At 47.7% G+C, this 21,892-nt stretch overlaps 1 protein-coding gene across 5 annotated transcripts in view; it reads right to left on the bottom strand.

The window, feature by feature from the left end:
• The window catches only part of PHF1 (PHD finger protein 1), an 836,267-nt gene that overhangs the window by 29,695 nt on the left and 784,680 nt on the right, over positions 1-21,892 (bottom strand). For all 5 annotated transcript variants that reach the window (XR_013594654.1, XM_078641645.1, XM_078641647.1 and 2 more), the window contains one exon: positions 18,865-18,942. Coding sequence is in view for 3 of the 5 variants with exons in the window: in XM_078641645.1 (XP_078497771.1) it covers positions 18,865-18,942 (78 nt within the window). In the remaining 2 variants the exon portion in view is untranslated. Of the gene's footprint in view, positions 1-18,864; positions 18,943-21,892 lie in introns of those variants that run through there.

Below are 21,892 nucleotides of genomic sequence, written 5' to 3'. Positions count from 1 at the left end.
TCAGTAAGAAGATTAGACTTAAATTCAACAGTTGGCAAAGTCAAATTAAGAAGTCCCGCAGCCTTCCTCATTACCACATGATAAGGCTGGACGTCCCTTTGAAGGCGCATCAGAACGTGATGGTAACTCCCATTCCGGGGAAAAATCCAGGCCACTAGCATCTGCTAGGTCTTCAAAGCAGTCTTCTTCTAGTTCACCTTCCTCCACATCAGGACGAGAGTCAATATATCTCTGCTCCTCCAAAAGGCGTTGTGCCTCCCTCCTGGACCTCTCCTTAACACGCCTCTCCACTGGATCCACCATGGACTCCGACGGAGCCGGAACCGACGTCGGTACCGAATCCGATGGTCCAGTGGGTTGTACTCGAGGTCGACCTGGAGCGGGCGACGCCGGGACCGGCGTCGACGACTTCGGCGGGGCCGTGTATTGCCATGGCGGCGTCGGGGCCGGCATAAACGGCATAAATGGAGCCGGGGCATAGGATTGTGGTACCCCCAAATTGAAGGCCAGTGGACTCATGGGATCCGAAGGTGCTCCAGAGGGGTACCAAGCCCTCGAAAAGACGCCATACATAGCGTTCAGAAACGCCGATGGGTCTTGGCCTGGGCAGGAAAAGGTGGATGAACACCCTCAGGCGGACTTGAGGTGGGAACGAATCCGGCTCCTCCACAGGCACAGATTCCCCTTCCACCGGAACCTCTTCTTCCTCTCAGGCCGGGGACGGCGCCGGAGATGGATTGGAAGTCGGAGCCGGCGACTGCACCTGCGACTCTGAAGGCGAAGCCTCACCTTCCTGATTCGAAGCTTCCTGCGGAGGGATCACCTTCGATCGAACCTTCTTAGGCGACTTCGATCTCGAGTCCGACTCCTTTCCCGAGTGACGTCGGGACTCATGTATCCTCTTCTTATGCTTCTTTCTTGACTTCGAAGCATGATCCGTAGAGGACTTTGAGGTCGACCCCTCTCGAGATCTGGATCTTGACTTCGACCTCGCCCTTCTCGAACGAGATCGTGAAGACTTCCTACCTTTTTCAGCCTTCAACTTCGCCACCAAGAGCTTGGTTTCTCTTTCCCGGTGGGCCTTCGGGTTCATCTTTCGACAAGATGAACAATCATCCACATCATGGTCAGATCTTAAGCACCATAAACAGTCCTCGCGCGGGTCCGTGATGGACATCATTTTCCCGCATTCCCTGCAGGGCTTGAAGCCAGTCTTCCTTAACAACATCGTCATGAAACAAAGAAGCAGAAAGACGAAGGAAATAGCAACAAAGTCACTAGAAAGCTACCAAGATTCCCCGAAACCGTTAGCGTTGACGACGCGGAAAAAAGGGAACTGATGTCATCACACCGGCGTAGGCCTATTATGGCCGTCTGTGACGTCAGTGGAGTCGCGTGTGATGCCGTGCCTCTATGATGTCCAAGTCCACGTCGGCGCGAAGCTACGAAAAGAATTTCCGAATGTTGCTGACGCAAGGGGGATATTCACAAGGTGAGGAATCCACTGGCAGATGTATCTATCAGAAATCTTTCTACTGCCATTTTCAGACCTCCAGATTTTAGACTACAAGTAGACAAGGCCTAGGAGTTGCTCTGGCTGAGCCATCTCCATAATGAGAGATACCCCCGTATGAGGTGCTTCCAATGGGATATTAAATGTGGATGTTCCTCTTGCTAATACTGATGATGTCCTTGACTGGAGACATTATAGATGGCGAGCCAGTAACTGATGCGGGAGTGTAAGATAAACCTGAATCCAATCAGCTGAGGATCTGTCAGGGAATGAAGGAGTAGTTCTCTTGCAAGGTGGCACATTGTCATTAGCATCCTGAGGCAAAAGTGAACAAGGATGAGGTGCCTCCACTGGTCTATGATCTTTTGATGGGAGAAAGATGTAGCCCCTTCCTTGGACATACTTCTGCTGACAAATGTACTAATGAACAAGTTACTTACCTTCGGTAACGCTTTTTCTGGTAGATACAATATCTGACTGTGGATTCCTCACCTTGTGAATATCCCCCTTGCGTCAGCAACATTCGGAATTTTTTCTTCGTAGCACGCCGGCGTGGACGACGTCACAGGAGCACGGCATCGCGCGCGACTCCGTCTGACGTCACCGACTCCTTATTAGACCCACGTCGGCGTGATGACGTCAGTTCCGCCCTTTTTTCCGTGCCTTCGAGGCACCCGGCCTTCGAGGCACCCGGACAGACCAACGACAGCAAATATGCATATATACAATGTACACAGTACATACAAACCAAAATAGCACAGAGTGCATAACAAAGGTATCAAAACCCAAAATATATACAAACAATAAAACCAGGTATAGCAGAGTGGACAACGGGGAGGCGGGTGGGCATGTGAGGAATCCACAGGCAGATATTGTATCTACCAGAAAAAGCGTTACCGAAGGTAAGTAACTTGTTCTTCTGATAGATACATCTGCCGTGTGGATTCCTCACCTTGTGAATAGAGTCCCACAGCAGTCCCTACTCCCGGAGGAGGGTGTCCACTCTGCTATACCAGGAAATCTTGGAGAACAGAGCGCGCGAAGTGGCCGTCCCTCCTCACCTCGGAATCCAAGCAGTAATGCTTCGCGAAAGTGTGGAGGGAGGCCCAAGTCGCAGCCCTGCAAATGTCCTCAACAGGAACACCTCTAGACAAAGCAGATGTTGCAGACTTTGCTCTAGTTGAATGTGCTCTAATACCCTCAGGAGGGTCCTTACCCACCAGGGAGTAGCAAATCTTGATGCACAGGATTATCCACCTGGAAAGTGTGCGCTTGTGCACCGCTCTGCCCTTCTTGCAGCCAGCAAAACCAATAAACAGCTGGTCATCCATCCAGAAGTCTTTTGTTCTGTCCAGATAAAAAGACACCGCCCTCTTAGGGTCCAGAAGGTGTAGTCTCTCTTCCTCCTTAGACGGGTGAGGGGGAGGATAGAAGGTAGGAAGGTTAATGGACTGTCCTAGATGGAAGGGAGTTACCACCTTAGGCAGAAAAGCAGCCCTGGTTTTAAGAACCAGTCTTTCAGCATGAATGGTCAGGAATGGGGGCTTAGAACTAAGAGCCTGAAGCTCACTCACCCTCCTTGCCGAGGTGATTGCAACCAAGAAGACCGTCTTAAAACAAAGAAGTCTCATGGGACACTTGTGCAAGGGCTCGAAGGGAGAACTCATCAAATAGGTCAGCACAAGATTCAAATCCCAATGAGGAATAACAAAAGGAGGAGGAGGGAATCTATTAGTGAGTCCCTTCAAAAATCTTAAAACCACAGGAGACTTAAAAAGAGAAGGCTGATCCGGCAAACCCCTTGACCGTGGCAACAGCAAATCCTTGCAGCGCCAAAGAAAGAGCAAACTGCAAAATATCAGACAAATGAGCCTTCAAAGGGTCAACATCTCTCTCCCTACACCAAGAGACAAATTTAGACCACCTATACGAATAAATGGACTTAGTGGAGTCACGCCTGGCAGAAAGAATGACATCCACCACATCGCGAGGGAGAGAAAAGGAATTCAAGTTGCCCCGTTCAATCTCCAGGCATGAAGGTGTAATGTCTGGAGGTGGGGGTGTAGAACCTGCCCCTCCATCTGAGAGAGGAGGTCTGCCCTGTGAGGGAGACGGAGCGGCGGGTGAGAGGAGAGGTGGAGAAGGTCTGTGTACCACACCCTTCTTGGCCAATCCGGGGCGACCAATATGACTTGGGCCCGGTCCTGGCGAATCTTCCTCAGAACCCGAGGAATCAAGGGTATGGGAGGAAACGCGTAAAGAAGTTGATTTTTCCAACTCAACTGAAACGCGTCCCCCAAAGCTCCTTGCATCGGAAACTAGAGACTGCAGAATGACAGGCAGTGAGCATTCTCGCGAGTGGCGAACAAGTCCACCCGAGGAGTCCCCCACATCTGAAAGATGTCGTGAACCACCTCCGGGTGAAGCCTCCACTCGTGGTCGGCAGAAAACTGCCGACTGAGACTGTCTGCACGAACGTTCAGAACTCCGGCCAGATGATTTGCCATCAGACAAATCTGATGGTCTTGAACCCAGGACCAGAGGCGCAGAGCCTCTCTGCAGAGACACTGCGACCCTACTCCTCCCTGTTTGTTGACGTACCACATCGCAGTCGTGTTGTCCGTCAGGACCTGAACCGACTGACCGCGAAGGGAAGGGAGGAAGGCCTTGAGCGCCAAACGTATCGCCCGCAATTCTAGAAGGTTGATATGAAGCAACCTTTCCTCTGGAGATCAAAGCCCTTTGACCTTCAGGTCCCCCAGATGAGCACCCCACCCGAGAGTGGATGCATCCGTTATCACTGTGGCTACTGATGGAGGAAGTTGAAAAGGCTTTCCTTGTGACAGATTGCCTTCCACACTCCACCAAGACAGATCCGCTGCAGTTTCTCTGGAGATCCTCACCGACTCCCTGAGATCTCCGTTGTGCTGATACCACTGCCTGCGGAGGCACCACTGGAGTGCCCTCATGTGCCAGGGTGCAGGATTGACCAACAGAATGCAAGAAGCCATCAGACCGAGCAGACGAAGGACCTTCAGGACTGGAACAACCGCTCCATTGAAGAATAAAGGAATCATTTCCTGTATGTCGTGAATCCTTTGAGGTGGAGGGAATGCACGACATACAGTAGTGTCCAGTACCGCACCTATGAACAGGTTGCGCTGGGAGGGCACCAGGTGAGACTTGGGTACATTTATCGAAAAACCCAACCTGTGCAACAACTGAGTTGTCTCTTGCAGATGATGAAGCACAATCTCCGGCGACTCCGCCTTGATCAGCCAGTCGTCTAGATAGGGGAACACAGGAATCCCCGATCTTCTGAGATGCGCAGCCACCACTGCCATCACCTTGGTGAAAATTCGAGGCACAGTAGTAAGCCCAAAAGGAAGGACCGCAAACTGGTAGTGTTGCGATCCCACCGTAAAACGGAGATACTTCCTGTGCGACTTCAGAATGGGGATGTGAAAATACGCATCCTGCAAGTCGATCAACACCATCCAGTCTTCTTCCATCAGCGCTTGAAGAACCTGTGCAAGTGTGAGCATTTTGAACTTCTCCTGTTTGAGATAGAGGTTCAAAATCCTGAGGTCCAGGATTGGCCGAAGCCTGCCATCCTTCCTGGGTATCAGGAAATACCGGGAGTAGCACCCCTGACCCCTTTCTTGCTCTGGAACCACCTCTATCGCACCCTTTCGGAACAGTGCCAGGACTTCTTCCTGCAGGAGAAGAAGGAATTAGTTACTTACCTTTACACTATAGTTCTCCAGTATTATCTTTCATAGATTCACATGCTTGTATCTTCCCCGTCGTCATGGTGGGAGTCTGAGACTCCCACCATGACGACGGGGAAGATACAAGCATGTGAATCTATGAAAGATAATACTGGAGAACTATAGTGTACAGGTAAGTAACTAATTCCTTCTCCAGTATTACATCTTTCATAGATTCACATGCTTGTATCTTCCCCGTCGTCATGGTGGGAGTGAGACTCCCACCATGACGACGGGGAAGATACAAGCATTGGCTCTATAATAGAAGAAGGAGAGTGTAAAACCTCTGTGAGGATGTTAGGTTTGTACTCAACAGTAGGTAAGGTCAGATTGAGTAGATCTGCAGCCTTTCTAATAACAACATGGTAGGGTGCCACGTCCTTAGATGGTGCATCAGAAAATGATGGTAAACCCCACTCAGGAGAGAGTTCCAGACGACTAGCACTATGTAGGTCTTCAAAACAGTCCCCTTGATCTAGAAGTTCACCTTCTTCTACATCAGAATCTTCATACCTCTTTTCCTCCAAGAGACGCTGAGCCCTGCGTCTCGACCATTCCATACGAACCGAAGTCGATGGATCCGGTAACGACTCTGACGGAGCCGGATCCGATGTCGAACGAGGAGCCGGGTCAGCTGGAGGACGAGACTCACGGACTGGCGTGGCACCTCGATCCAAATTACGAGGTCGATCCGGAGCCGGCGAAGCCGTATGCGGAGCCGATGACCTCGGTGGAGCCGTACCGAGCCAAGGTGTATAAGGCGCTGGCATAAACGGCATAAAAGGAGCTGGGCGTAATTTTGAGGAATGCCCAAGTTGTAAGACAATGGACCCATGGGACCACCCGGTGCACCAGTGGGGTACATTGCTCTCGAATAAATTCTAAACATCGCATTAAGGAAATGCGAGGGGTCCTGTCCAGGACCAGGAAAAGGAGGGTACGAACCTACTGGATGTTCTGAAGGAGGTTGCTCCGACATCGGTTCATTCTGACCCTCTTGATTTACAGGGACTACTACCGGAGTCGGAGCTCGAGGAACTTCCTCTTCTTCTTCATGCTCCGAAGAATGGTGTGACACCGGATCCGGTTCTTGTTCCGGAATCGGGGAACCTCCGAGAGACTGCAAAGGAGAAGGAGATACGAAGTCCTTATGATGCTTACGAGACTTCTTCTTCGAATCCGAAGACTCTTTTCCAGAATGATGTCTTGAGCTATGTTTTCTCCTCTTGTGCTTCCTCTTCGAGGAGCTCGAAGCATGACCCGAAGCCGACTTGGATCCAGACCTCGACCTCTCTCTGGATCTCGACCTCGCCCTGGACCTCGAAGCCGACCTCAATCTCGACTTCGAACGCGACTTCTGTCTCGACTTCGAGCGTCTGGACGTCGACCTCGAAGATCTCCCAGTCTCTCTTCCCTTTACCTTCGCAAGAAGAAGTTTAGCTTCACGTTCTCTTAACGCCTTAGGATTCATCTTGAAGCAGGATCGACAGTTTTTAACATCGTGGTCCGATCCAAGACACCATAAGCAATCGTTATGTGGATCGGTGATCGACATCATGCGAGCGTAAATCCCACATTGTTTGAATCCTGTCTTCCTCGACGACATTCTCGACGAAGAAGGGATAATTAAAGATTAAATAGTAACACTATAATAGCAGAAGATACTAAGTATCGCAGAAGATCCCAGAAACCGTTAGCGTCGACGACGCGGAAAAAAGGGAACTGACGTCATCACGCCGACGTGGGTCTAATAAGGAGTCGGTGACGTCAGACGGAGTCGCGCGCGATGCTGTGCTCCTGTGAAGTCGTCCACGCCGGCGTGCTACGAAGAAAAAATTCCGAATGTTGCTGACGCAAGGGGGATATTCACAAGGTGAGGAATCCACACGGCAGATGTATCTATCAGAAATTTATATCCAGGATAAATGTCTTGACATCGAGGGGCTCTACTGCGGCCAGTATACTTCATAGGAGACTGCGATGATGAGGGTTGAGCATCAAGAATGCTTTAACATTGATCTTTTTGAGTGGCGATGATGTTCTCTTCGATCCCTCCTTCGACGGTGAGCAGGGTGGGGCCATCACTTTCACCGTTGCAGAGACCTGCAACGTTGCATGGGACCACTGTCTTCACGATCAGTGGTACTTCTGTTCGCCTCCTTTCTAGATTTGCTCTCCTTAGTTCTCCTACTGTGGAAGGTCTCTAGAGTAACAACCACGCAGTTAACAGCAACAGCGGACCCTCAGTGCCGCATCTCATGCCAGTTCCTAAATATAAAGATTACTGTGCAACCAACCCCTACGCCAACCGTTGAATGCCGTTGCTGTACTCCAGATCAAAAGATAAGTTTAACAAATGGGGGTGGACAGCTCACAAAGTCCAAATGGTCGCAGTAGGTGAAAAAGTCACTTCTTTATTTGAAATAATTTCACTTTTAAAAACATTTCATTTCAGTCATCAGCCAAAGCGTTTCGCTCCACAGGGGGAGCTTCCTCAGGGCAAAATGGTATCAAGCGGCAATGTAACCGTCTTATTCTATCCAAACTGGGAGAGCTCGTTAGTCCAAAATTATATACCCGTCGCCGTTATGTCAGACATGTGTAGTAATTCATATATGCTCCTGTATAGAGACAAAGGAGTATCCAATCTGATCCGAAGTCAAGCTAAAGAAACAGGTCCAATATCGACCCAATGTAAAAACCAGCAAGGCTCATTAGTCTGTACGTAGCTACACTCTGACTCGAGCTGCACCGGAAAGGCAGACCAAAGTCGATTGAGAGTGGCAAACAGTGTCCGGTCAGTGTGGAATAGGTAAGATCTGCTCAATTCGGCCAATATCTGTAATTATAACTCAATCACTCCAAAGTGGGAGGGCGCAGTGGGCCTTAATGACAATAATATTAATAAGTGAAGGTCATAAACGGGTGAAAATCTATGGCCGATCTATATGGTAACTCCCACACGACGACTGCAAGTCAAATACTCCACGTGTATTGCATCGTGGCCCGAGAGTAGTGAACGATGTAAACATCGTATACCTTAAGATCCAAAAATGAGCAGCATGCCAATTGGACCTGTTTCTTTAACTTGACTTCGGATCAGATTGGATACTCCTTTGTCTCTATACAGGAGCATATATGAAATACTACACGTGTCTGACATACGGCGACGGGTATATATTTTTGGACTAACAAGCTCTCTCAGTTCGGATAGAACAACGCTGTGACGGTTACATTGCCACTTGATACTATTTTGCCCTGAGGAAGCCCCCCATGTGGAGCGAAACGCGTTGGCTGATGATTGAAATGGAATGTTTTTAAAAGTGTATTGATTTCAAATAAAGAAGTGACTTTTTCACCTACTGTGACCGTTTGGACTTTGCGAGCTGCGTATTTAGAGTAACATGTTGCATTCTAGGGGATGCAGAGGCTTTCCTGGAGGCCTTGTCCTTGCTGAGCATATCCTTCAATTTTCCTCCTAGCCTAATGCCCTCTCTATCCTCGACGTTCCTTAATAACATTCTGGAGCAAAAACTGACGGTCCTTAAAGGAGTGAGAAGTTGGAAGGTACATCATACATACCTAATGAGGCTAAGAGACTGCTTTCTTCCCGTCACCCTTTATCCCTCCATTGCTCTCCTTTAACCTAGCTCCAACACTATCTCTTCTTAAACATAAATGGTCCACACCTGGGTTGATGTAATAGTCTGGCGATGTAGTGATATGGGTGAAGTAGTGGAGGGAATGTAAAGGTATGGCAGTGTAATAAACACAGTGTACTGAGAAAATCTTCATGTCTCCTGTACCAAAGCCCCCTACACTGTATTGTTATTAGATACCCAATGAATGATGTGGTGTGTTGACCCTTCCTGGCATCATGTCTCATATACCTACCCGTAGCATACAGTCAGATCTTCTATATTCCTGGCAGGCGAGATTAGGGGGCGGTGGGTTTGCATAACCACACATTTCTTGTCAGTTTCCATGGGAGCTGGCTGCCGTATTTGGGTCCGGGATTGGTCGGGGTCCAGAAAATCCTAGCAATCATGTACATTTCAAATAGCTAGAGACTTCAGGGAATGTAGACAGAGTTTTAAAGGACCACAGTACGTTCTATTGCCAAGATGCGCTACAAAATGTCCTAACTATGTCTAAAACCCCCATTTTCTTCTCAATCTGCATGGCTTAATTCGTAATTTAAAAAATATATATTTTCCGTAGGAGGGGTCGGTTACTTTCAAAACTGGTGATACCCTTTAGGACTTACAAAGCGAAATGGTTTGGACTGCATTTTGAGATCTGACTAAAATACAAAAAAAGCCTGCTGAATATGAGATATGGAGTTTAAGTTGCGATGATTCAGAGTACCTTTGAGATTTCATTGCAATGCAGGCATGTTAACGGAGCAGGAACGATACATTGAACAGCAAATAGCATGAAGTGAGAGAGAACTACTCCTCTAGGTGAACACAAAGCCCACTCTGTGTATGTGTAGTTTCAATACATTTTAATTGTCTTTTCAGTGTTATTCAAACAAGACACTTCAAAATGCATACCTGTACATCCTTCATTCAAACCTCCCAACCTCATGAGCCTTCGCCTCCCCCAGGCCCTATCCTCCTGCACGCTCTCTTGTGTGTATTACTAGCTTCAGTACTAGCCTCACACAACTAGTTGGTGCTTATGTTTAATTCAGGTTACAGATGTCCTTCAGTTGAAGGATCAATGGAAGCCTAATCACTTTTTGCTGCCTAATGGTGGTCTATGTTAGACTTGCCCAAGATATTCAGAGCTTGTAGTTTTTTAGGGCAGTCTAACTCATGCAATTCCTTGCCTAAATAGATTAGGAGGGTACGTTCAAATACTTTCTTTTAAAATCTATTTCTCTTTTTAGCATTGTTTTTAACAATTTTTCCCATTCCTAGAAACCCACCTCCTAATGAATTTTTTAAAGAATTGGGTCTAACAAGTAACACTGCATATTCTCCTTCAAGGCAAGCATAGATCGCAGGATCCTTCTTTTATTAGCATCATCAAGACACAATTCTGCTTCTGTGTACATGTCTGCTAGAGAGGAAATTAATTGAATAGATGATGGAATCAAACTTGTAGGAATACCCCTATTTATGCTGTTGCTGTTATTATTTGTTCCTTTTAATGCGACATTGAGATACCTGGAGAAAATTAAAACCATTGGCAATGCCAATATTTATCTCTTTTAGGACCTATTGGCTTTGCCGATGTCCTTTGGCGATGTTGAACATGTTACTTACCGTCGGTAACGATATATTGGTTATAGATTCCTTACCTTAGAATTACCCCCAGGCGTTAGACTTGATCCGGAGAATATTTTTCTCAGCAGTACCCCTGCATGTAGCTAGGTGGAGTCGGTTGACTTTGCGTTTGTGGTCGGTGTCGTGATCGCCAGGATGACGTTGTGATATCTACTTAGACGCCGCCCCCTGTGCGCTGACGTAAGTTCTTTTAAAAAAACATTCCACGCCAGAGGCGCAGATCCATGCAAGACACTGACCACTGGTGCACAAAACTAGGGCTCTGAAAGGGAGTCCCTTACTCCCTTAATGCAAAGGATGACCCATCGAGAGATGGTTGCTTTTTGCACTGCTCGACCTTTCTTGACGCCCACATTGCCAACAAAGGGTTGATCGTCCACCCAGAATTTTTTTGTGCGATCCAGAAAAAATGACAACACACGTTTTGGATCCAGATGGTGGAGTCTCTCCTCCTCCTTGGAAAGATGCGGGGCGGGAAGAAGGTGGGCAAAGTGATGGTCAGTCCTATGTGGAAAGAGGTAACCACTTCGGCTAGAAAAGAAGGTCTAGTTCGAAGGACAACCTTGTCCGGATAGACAGCAAGGAATGGAGGTTTAGAAGATAGAGCCTGAAGCGCACTAACCCTGCGAGCAGAGGTGATGGCAACCAGAAAGGCAGTCTTTAAGGTCAAGAGTCTCCTAGTACAATTATGTAGTGGCTCGAAAGGAGAACACATAAGGTAAGTTAAGACCAGATTCAAGTCTCACTGGGGCATTACGAAAGGAATAGGAGGAAAGAGGTGAGTAATGCCCTTAAGAAACCTATTTACAATAGGGGACTTTAAAAGAGAAGGCTGATCAGGAAGGTGAAGAAAGGCCGAAATGGCCGAAAGATAGCATTTAAAGGTGCCCAGAACAGAGCCCTGCAGGGCCAAATATAGAATGAAGAGGAGAACCTCTGAAAGAGGGGCAGAAAGGGGATCCACAGCCTTTGCTGCACACCATGCCACAAATGTGTTCCATCTACAGGCATATACTGTTTTAGTAGAGGGACACCTGGCTGCCAAGATAACATTACAGACTTTGGGAGGAAGGTTGAAGGCTGTCAACTGTCACCGCTCAATCTCCACGCAAGGAGGTGGAGGATGGACAGATTCGGGTGGAGGACTATCCCCCGCTGCTGTGACAGAAAATCCCCCTGAAGAGGCTGTGTGTTCGGAGATCGATGGCCATGTTCAAGGAGCTCGGGATACCAGACTCTTTGTGCCCAGCCTGGAGCCACAAGACTGACTTGGGCCTGGTCGCGCTTGATCTTCTTCAGCACTTTGGGAAGAAGTAATAGAGGCGGAAAGGCTTATAGAAGACCTCAATTCCACTTGTGACAAAAAGGGTCGCCAAGCGTGTGCCGCTATGGAAATTCCAATGTGCGGAACTGCTGACATCGTGTGTTCTCTTCGGTGGTGAACATATCTAACCAAGGCTCTCCCCACTGCTTAAAAGACCTTGCACCACCTCTGAGTGAATACGCCATTTCTAATCCATCATGCACCGCTGGCTGAGTTCGGCCACCCTGACGTTCATAGAACCTGCCAGGTGTTGAACCACCAGGGATATGCCCTAATGTTTCAGCCATGTCCAAAGGCAAAGAGCCTCTTGACATAGGGTCCACGACCCGCCCAGTTTGTTGCAGTACCACATGGCAGTGGTGTTGTCCATGAACAACTGCACTACCCTTCCTATAAGGGAACGAAGGAATGTCTTCGGTGTAAGGTGAATCGCCCGGAGCTCCAGAAGGTTAATGTGGTGCCTGGACTCCGCCTGAGACCATAAGGCCTCTCCCATGTGGCCGCCCCATCCTAGGATTGACGCATCTGTCACCACTGTAAACTCTGGTTAGGGAAGGGAGAGGGATCAGCCATTGACCCAATGCTGATCCGTTAGCCACCACTGCAATTGGTGTGCAGTGCCAGCTGAGATCTGGACGCAAGAGGAAAGATTTCCCATATGAGGCGCCCACTGGAACTTCATGTCCCACTGCAGAGCCTGCATATGTCACCTGGCATGATCCACCAGGATGCAGGAGGCAATGAGGCCCAGCAGCCTCATGGTCATTTTCACCGAAATCCGGGATAGAGACTGAAACATCTGAATCATAGCCTGAATATCCTGGTCTCGCTGCTCAGGAGGATAAGCCTAAACTGCGCTGTATCCAGACCCACTCCGATGAAAGGAGCTTCTGAGAGGGAATCAGGTGTGAGTTTGCCAGGCTGATAGTGAACCCCAGCGAGTGCAGGAGTCCCGCCGTCGTCTGGAGATATGAGACGACAGCTTGGGGCGCGCTCGCCTTCAACAGCCAGTCGTCGAGCTAGGGGAAGACTGGAACCCCTGATCTGTGCAGATGAGCTGCGACAATCGCCATCACTTTCGTGAACACCTGAGGGGCACTGGTAAGGCCAAAGGGGAGCACTGCAACCTGTAAATGCTTGTGGCCTACTGTGACCTATAGCTAACGCCGGTGGGCTGGCAAGACGGGGATGTGGAAGTAAGCGGCCTGCAAGTCCAACGCTCCCATCCAGACTCGGGGGCAGACAGGACCTGAGCTAATGTCATAATTTTGAACTACTCCTTCCGTAGGAAGAGGTTGACGTCCCTGAGATCAAAGATAGAATCCAGGCCTTTGTCCTTCTTGAGTACCAGGAAGTAGTGGGAATAACAACAACAACCTACTTCTGGCACAGGGACATGATCGATAGCTCCCTTGGCCAAGAGAGCGTAACTTCCTGACACAGAAGGGCGAAGTGATCCTCTGACATGCGATGGAGTGTTGGTGGCATGGAGGGAGGTGTAGTTTAGAAGGGGAGGGAGTGGCCCCTTCGGACTATCTGCAAAACCCACCTGTCCAAGGTGATGTTGTGCCAGTTGGGGGAGGTGATGGCGACTCCTATCGCCCACTGGCAACTGGTGACCCTGAAAAGTCGGACTAGAAAGGTTTGGAGGCAGCTGCAGGGGGCGCATTGGTGGACTGACCCGCCCTTTGGCCCCCGGACCCATGAAGCAGGGTCCCACGTCCCCGGCGGCAGAGGCTGGGTGGCTTGTGCGGCCCAGTGGCTCTGGGTGCAATGGGGTGGGGCACCCCTTCAGGGGCCACAAAAGGGATGAAAGGCAGACTGCATGGGGCGAGAAGTAGCTGCAAGGCCCAAGGACCTGGTTGTAGCCCTAGAGTCCTTGAAGAGCTCGAGCGGGTTGTCCGCCTTGTCACCAAACAGGCGACGGCCATCAACGGGCATGTCCAAAAGGGTAGATTGGACATCCCCAGAGAAGCCGGATGTTCTCAGCCAGGCGTAGCACCTCCGAGCGTCTGACATGGAAATCGTCCACCCGTGGTATCCAGCCCACACCGGATGGTGAACTTTGCCGCGTCTCAACCCTCAGCAACCCCGCGTGCGAGCACGGCTCGGGCCTTCTCTGGGCCCTGGGGCAGCACTTGCGCAACCGTGTTCCACACTGAATGTGTGTCACAGCCCAAGAGAAATGCGGTGTTCACTGACCTCAAGTCCTAAGCTGGCGGAAGAAAACATCTTCTTCCAAAGATGGTCCAGCTTCTTGGATACCCTATCTTGAGGAACTGTAGTGAAAGCGCTTCCTTTAGAAAATAAGGTTTGGACCACCAAGCTCTTTGGGGTAGGGTGTTGGGAGATGAAAAGTGGGTCGCCCTGTGCCAGGCAGTGGCGTTGGGCGATCATCCTATCCACAGGAGCCCCTGTGCTGGGCTTTAAACAGGAGCCCAGAAGGACGTGAGTGAGGGCCTCACTGAAAGGCAGCAAGAACTCAGAAGAGGCTGCTGCCGGCTGAAGCACCTCAGCCTGGTGGTTAGTCCTGACTGCCACTGTAGGAAGCTCAATGCATCAGCCGCCCTACTCAACACCACAGCATAGGAAGCTCCCTCCTCCGTAGACACCGTAGGGGGAGAAAGCATACCAAGGTCTGGGGAAGTATCCAGACCACTGGCAACACCCAACTCCTTCTCTCCAGTCTGGCTCTTCAAGCTGGTCTGCCAGAGGCTCAACAGACCCCTCCGTAGTCCTCCTTACCCTCCTCTGGCTGCCACTCATGGCGATGAGGAACACCAGGGAAGAACAGCAGTACAAAAGTACCCTCTGGTGCCGGTCTGGCTATGTGCTTAGTGAAGGAGGAGGCCGGGTCGACACCGGCCGGGGATGCAACCGGCGTCGGAAGCGGCAGAGGCGACGTCAGAGGGATCGGCGCCGGGGACGGTACCATGAGGTCAACCGGCACCGATCGGATCCAGGTCTGGATTCTAGAGGGCCCTGCGACGCTGAGGCCAGAGCTGCCAGCATTGAAGGCCTAGAGCTCCAAGCCGAGTCTGAGGGACCCAAAGGCGCGCCAGCCGAGTCGGGCTGCCCAAAGATGGAATGGAGAGCTTCGTAAAATACATGAAGTTGGGCACGGGACGCTCTGGATCCCGGGAAGGGAGGGAAGCTCAGAGCCGTCCCAGCAGGTTCCGATGGCAGAGCCGGAGTACAACGACGCTCCATGTCCCGTCGGTCGACTGATGGGGAGAAGGCGAAGAGAGACGATACTTCTTCGCCGTCTTCTGGTGCTTCGACTTACCTGATGACGAAGACTGTGATGACGACTGATAGTGGTGGTTCCACAACCAGTCCCGCAACTTTCCTCTTGACCGGGACCTCGAGGGGTGCCTCAAGAAGCTTTCGGGCACCCTCCCGCAAAGACTTCGGGTAGTGGTCACGCTCCAAGCACCAGAGGCACACGAGGTGCAGATCAGCTTGTGGCACAAGGCTTGAAGCCAGTCTGACGATGGGACATTCCTACCTGCACCAGGAGTCGAACAACTCAAAAAATAAGTCGACAAAAGTCGGCATTTTTTTTGTCAAAAAGTGACTAAGGGTACCACTCTCTCCCGATCGGCACTGGCTGGCGCGGAAAAAGAAAGAACTGAAGTCAGCGCACAGGGACGGCATCTAAGTAGAGAGCGCAACATCATCCCAGCGATCATGATGCAGACAATGAGCGCGGAGTCGACCGACGCTACCTACTGACACGCAAGGGTACTTCTGTCAAAAAATTCTCCGGATCGAGTTTGACGCCTGGAGGTAATTCTAAGGTAAGGAATCTATAAGTAATAGTCTCTTTCAGATGTTCAGCATTAGCAACATGATGTGCAATGTGGCCAAAAGGTTAAATAAATAAATATAAAGGAGAGACCACATGGTTAGTTACAATATTTTGTAGGAGCACGCATGCTTACGAAATTACATGAATACAATGTTTTTTCCCCCTTTTATTTACCGATTTGAGACGGATCGGTACATTTAAAAAAAGCTGATTCCAAAGTAATGTGAAAGCACTTTTTATGGTAGCAGGGTCTGCAGCATTTTGCTGCCAAGCACTCTAAAAAACTTTTTAACTACAAATCTTTTTTTTCTTTTTAAACGGACTCACCGAGTGGGATTGAGGAGACCGAGAAAAGTGGCACGGACAGGTTTGGGAAGCAATGTGGAGTAGGTGGAGGAGAAAACAAAAGCAGCAAATAAATGAGTGACAATAAAGCCAGCCAATGGTAAGCAAGGATGGCTCAGCACATTTTGCGTCAGCCTATCCTATTCTGTGGGTAATACAATTTTACAATAAAATAATGACTTGTATATTCACTGTGCTTTCAGTCGCAGGCTAGGACCCGGCAGCGACAAATACTTCTCACTATTCCTCAAAAATATCTGCAGTAACCAATTAGCTATTCTACCACTAAAGAGTAATGCTTTCCAGATTCCTTTAAATTGCATTTATTTTTCATTTAAGGTGTGTTATATTTTACATGAAGGTGAAAGGCCACAGAATAAGTGCAGAACATGTTGCTCTCTTTAGCCAGTTCCCATTCTCTTTAATCACTTGAACTCCTAGTGACGTGTCTATCATTAGATTCACTGAATTCACGGTGGTGTGGGGTTGGGTGGAATGTAGATTTTTCATGTTCCTAACGGTTTAAATAAAAGCAAGGTAATAGAAGGAGATGTTATATTATGTTAATTATATTTATAGAGCGCACGGTTACCCGAGGGTGTCCTGGCGCTGGTAGCTCAACTCTACTGACATCATGGTTGCAAGGAAGGTGTAACTGAGGGATTCTATAGGTTAAATAGCCAAGATTTTAAGTTCCTTCCTGAATGCGAGGAGGTCAGTGGAGTGCATCAGATTCCAAGGGAGGGCATTCCAAGCTTTGGCCTCACCTGAAATCAAACTTCTCCCCCCCACGTAGTTTTCTTAGTGGGTGGTAGTCTCACTAGTTTGGCTCCTAGTGAGCGCAAAGTTCTTTTGGGAGTGTACCATTAAAACTGGCGAGTCAAGAATTCAGGACCCTTGCCATCTAGTGCCTTGAAGACAATACTTAGAGACTAACGTGCACCTGTTTACTGATAGGCAGCCAGTGTAGTCTTTTAATTTCCTTGGCGACAGATACAAATTTGGGGGTACCTGTCACAAGTCTTGCATCCGTATTTTGCAGGATTTGTCATTTATTTAAGTGCCGCTCTTGGATATTCAAGTATAGCCCATTGCAATAATCCAGCTGTGATAAAATACGGGATGAGACGACTGTTCATAAACTGTCTTCTGGCAGGAAAGGTTTGATCTTTTTGAGCAGTTTAAGGGAGTGAATGGTGGCTGAGGTCGTGGCTTTTATGTGGCCCTCAAAGGTCAGTCTATCATCCAGCATAACACCCAGATTGTTTGCCTTCCTCGAAGGATTAGGGAGGGTGCCCAGATCTGATGGCCACCAGTCCGGGGTCCAGAAGTTGGCCTTATTTCCAAACAAGAGGATCTCCGTTTTGCCTGAGTTTAATTTTAGGCAGTTCTGTGTCATCCAAGTTTTGACTGCTCCCATGCAGTCATGAAACTTCTTGCTCATCCCTACTTCTTGTCCCGGTAACAGGGACACTACAATTTGTGTGTCATCTGCATATGAGGTAAGACTCATATCCATAGGGTCTGATCAGAGGTGCCAGAGGCGCCACATAAACATTAAAGAGGGTAGGGCTAAGGGACGATCCCTGCGGCACTCCAAGCGGTAAAGAGAACGGTTTAGAGTAGAACTTCCCTAGGGACACTGTGTTCTATCAATTAAAAAAGCTTTTAACAGCATCCATGCCTTGCCCTTAACTCCATACTCCAACAAACGATGTAAATATAAGGGCAAAGTCCTCTTTAAGTGATGAGCGCAAATGTATTTCCGCTTTCAAAGCATCATCAGTGCCATAAACTTTGGAAGACATAAATGTAAAATAGCCTGTTGATATATTTGACAAGTGATAATTAGTAGATGCAAGTCCATTGCCTTATGTGAAGGGCGCATGCTCTAGGGGTGAAATTTCGGGACAAAATAAGTAGGAAGGAGCGGTCTTTGTGGGATTTTCATGTGCAAATAAAGGCATGACAATGCAAAAGAAGACCTTGTTTCAGGCGGAAAATCCTATGCATCAAAACCGGTCATGCACTGGTCAAGAAGCAGCCCCCACAGGCAAGGTAACTACAATAGCACAGGCGAAAGAAGTTCCCTTTCTCGATATCTGCAGGGCTACGATGTGGGTGCTGGAGCACACATTTAAACAATGGCCACTACTTACAAAGATGCAATACAGTGGCAAAAACAGCTCTTGCCTCTCTCTAGCTGGCTAGATGGTGACTATTAAAGCAAAAACATTTCACGTAAAAAATTACATTTTCATGCACAGTACTGTTGCTATATTTTGGCAATGTTTTCAGTGTTCTCCAAATGACAAACCCTTGGTAACGGGCATATTTTGTTTTGATTTGTTTTGCTTTTTAGCACTAAATCAGTGGTGTGAAATCACTGATTTGGTGACTGTCTTTTCTGTTTCATACAGATACCAAAGCAAACCATGCATTTGTACAGCCCAACCTGACCTCAATAGGTCTCTAGGCACATCATAAAAGATGTTTGCTTTTATAGGACTCCAGAGGATGAACAACTAAGTGGACCCGACGTAACACTTAAGAGTAACAATAAACTAGGAGTAACAAAACAACAAAGATCAGAGATTAGGCAATAGCTCAGACAACACAGCTACCAGACAATACACCGGGAAAGCAGTACACCATAAGCAGTGCTCAAGAGTACCAGCAAGCATTAACCTACCAAGTGCAGGGTGAGTAATGAATACAACACCTCTATGACCAAGACCACAAAACATACAACAACAATTCACATAACAGAGCCACAAATTATCCACACCCTGAAAACGGCGTCTCACCTGCTTTGGAAGGAGTCTGTCAGTGAGCTGGATGTATTTGCTGATGGGTGGAATGAGGCAAACATCCTGATAGGCGTACTGCTCAAAGAGAAAAAAAGATATAACATACATGAGAAGAGAGACATTATCACCATAGCTATGCTTTAGATCTTATGTCCACAGGAAATTGCACACACCTGTTGACACATTGGATGAGTTCACACTAATTTCAACACCAATTGGCCAATCTACATCTGGTTTCCTTGTCTCGAATGTGGTGCAGACTGGTCAATGCATTAAAAGTTATAAAGTGCAGATGATTATTTTGGGAGGAGTGATTGAGAGAAACAAATCAAGGTATGGATGTGTGGTCAGTGTGTGGATATTCTTTAATCCCAGGCAAATGAAATAAAATAGCCTGTAAACAGAGAAACAAAAGCTCACAGATGAAAGATTGAAACGCTGGGCTCTGCCCAATCTGAAATTAAAGAGAAAATACGAAACAAGAAGGGACAAGATGGTTACATTTTAACCCCAGGAAAGATCAGAGCGCACCCCATAGGTGTAGAACATGCAATGAAAATGAGAAGTTCACAAAAGAAGCTGCAGATTTGAGAATACGACTTTTTCAATGCTCAAACTGCTGGGGTTAAAAAAAAAAAAACACAAGATACTGAGATGCTGCCTCTGAACTGCGTTTACATAACAGAATTGAAGGGAAATGCAGCCAGAGGGGTAAAAGTCTTGCAGAATTCCTTTAAGAAACCAGCAACCTTCCCCATCATGCTGGGTACTGGTGAGTTAGCTGGTTACTGGTGAGTTGCAAGCTCAACCAGACACTATCTTGAATAAGTATAGACACCAAGCCCCTACACAAATGAAAAAAACAAGCGAGCTAAGCAAAATGTAGTATAGCTTGGCCAACAGCTGCATCTGTTCTGGCATACGAGTCTAAACAATAATAATTGGTTAAAGTGTGAATGGACGTCAGTGTTGTGGCTTTACAAATATCGTACAACCAGACAATTCCCAGCCTTTGAACCTTACAACTGCGGCCTGTTTTTCCCTTGCCAAATGTGTTTTAGGCTCTCTTTTTAACACATTGTTAGCCAACTGATTGTATAACCCAAAACAAGATTGAGTGATTAAGGACAGGCTAACTTGTCCTTAGCAATCCATAAATAACAAACAAAATGTTTTCCTTATGTCATTGTTTTTTCCATATAAAACCCAGAGACCTCTAGCAACATTTAACATATTAATTGATCTATCCACCAGAGAGCGACAGTTTTTAAAGAATACCGAAGATGCACTGGACTGGTACGCATGTGGTACAACCATATCAGAAAGAAAAATCATGTAAGGGTCTTGTACTGATAAGGTTTGAATATTGCGAACACTTCGATCTGTATATGAGCTTAGAAGAAGGGGTCATCAATTTTGATAAAAAACACATTTATGAATTGTAGGAAGCTGGCTCTATACTACACCAAAGTGAGGTATAGTGAGCACAGAGTCCAGTGGAACCCCAAAGGTAGGCAGAGGTAAAAGTAGATAGCACCTCACTCTCTATTTGTGGTAGTGTGGTCGAGCAGTAAGGCTGTATCAGAGGTCAGAGTTACGCATTTGTTGTACACACTCAATCAGCAAATGATATCACACACTCAAAGACTGAACTTGAGACCAATTGGTTTTGTATAAAAATATTCTTTTAGTTATTTTATTTTCTAGAACCAAGCAAGCCTGGCACGCATAAGAAATAAATACTTTACAGTAGTAATGCAGTCTGTAAACAGTTTGAATTGCAATTGTATATGCACTTTGATTTGCTTACTGTAGAGATACTAGTAATGCAATGCTTTTGATATACTGTACAAATACTTTGTATTGTTTTTTTTTGTAGAATGTCAAGAAGATTACTTAACAGATTACTTTTCTTATAGAGTGCAGTATACCTGGATACTGCAATGGGACATTTCCTGTAAGCAGCTAAGTAAAAGTGTTTTTGTTATTTAGTTACAGTTTTAAGGTTTCTTAGATTTTCCAACCCCTCACTTAGAAACTTTTCACAGAAAAACAGTCAATGTTATCCTATGAAGGGAAATAGGGTTATCATTTCAAAGGTAAGTATTCGGTTGTGGGAGTTGGTATTCTGGGGGTAGACTCAGGGGCCCCCCAGGGTCAAGGATGCACTCTTGTTACACCCTCAGCAGCACTAAGGCGGCCGGGTGCAGAATGCTTAGGTCCAATGTTTTCCAATGGGGGATAGGGGGCCTCCGGTTGGTGGCTGCTGACTAGCAGGCCACTGGGTTGTAGGAGCAAAGCTCATGGACTTAAGCTCAGGACAAATGGGGGTTCAAGCCAGCACAAAAGGTGCACCCTCAGAAGCACTAGGGTGGCCGGATGCAGAGTGCTGTTTTGGCGTTGGGCGCTGTAGGAGAGTAGGGTCTGCAATCCTATGATCACCCAGATTTTTGCTTTTTGCTGCACTGGTTTACGACTTTCCCTGGCTGTGGGCCTGCTAATCAGACCCACAGCCTAGCTGTTTTCTCTATCCAAATTGTACTCAGGTACTGAATTGGCACTGGGCCCTCTCCAAGTCCCTGTACCCAGGGCTGAGGTGCACCCAGAAGTCTCCCAGGGGCTGAAGCATGTATTGTGCCACCCCTGGGCTGACTAACTAAACTGACACAACTGGCTGCACGACAGCTGGGGCAAGGTGGTGTAATCACCCTTTGCTTTAGATATAGTATACCTATATCTAACCCTAAAAATGGACACACAGATCTCCCATCAGTCACTCCTATGGCAGGCCTTAACAATCCTGAAGGCAGAGTGCTTGGACTCGTGTGAGATGGTGCTCTGGCATGAGCTGAGCCTATCTGCGGCTTTCGGGATCCATCCCTTAGCCGTTTCCATGATATCGCATACCATATACTCTTAAGTGCATTATAATCCTCGCGGTTATATGCCAACTCTAGTATCGCTTTATCAAAACATGTCGAGTAAGGTGTCATACGAATTGGAATACTAACCCCTCGCCAATTCT

Source organism: Lissotriton helveticus, chromosome 5_1 (genome assembly GCF_964261635.1).
Source record: "Lissotriton helveticus chromosome 5_1, aLisHel1.1, whole genome shotgun sequence".
Classification (NCBI taxonomy): Eukaryota; Metazoa; Chordata; class Amphibia; order Caudata; family Salamandridae; genus Lissotriton; species Lissotriton helveticus.
This window is presented reverse-complemented; position numbering and strand designations above follow the sequence as displayed.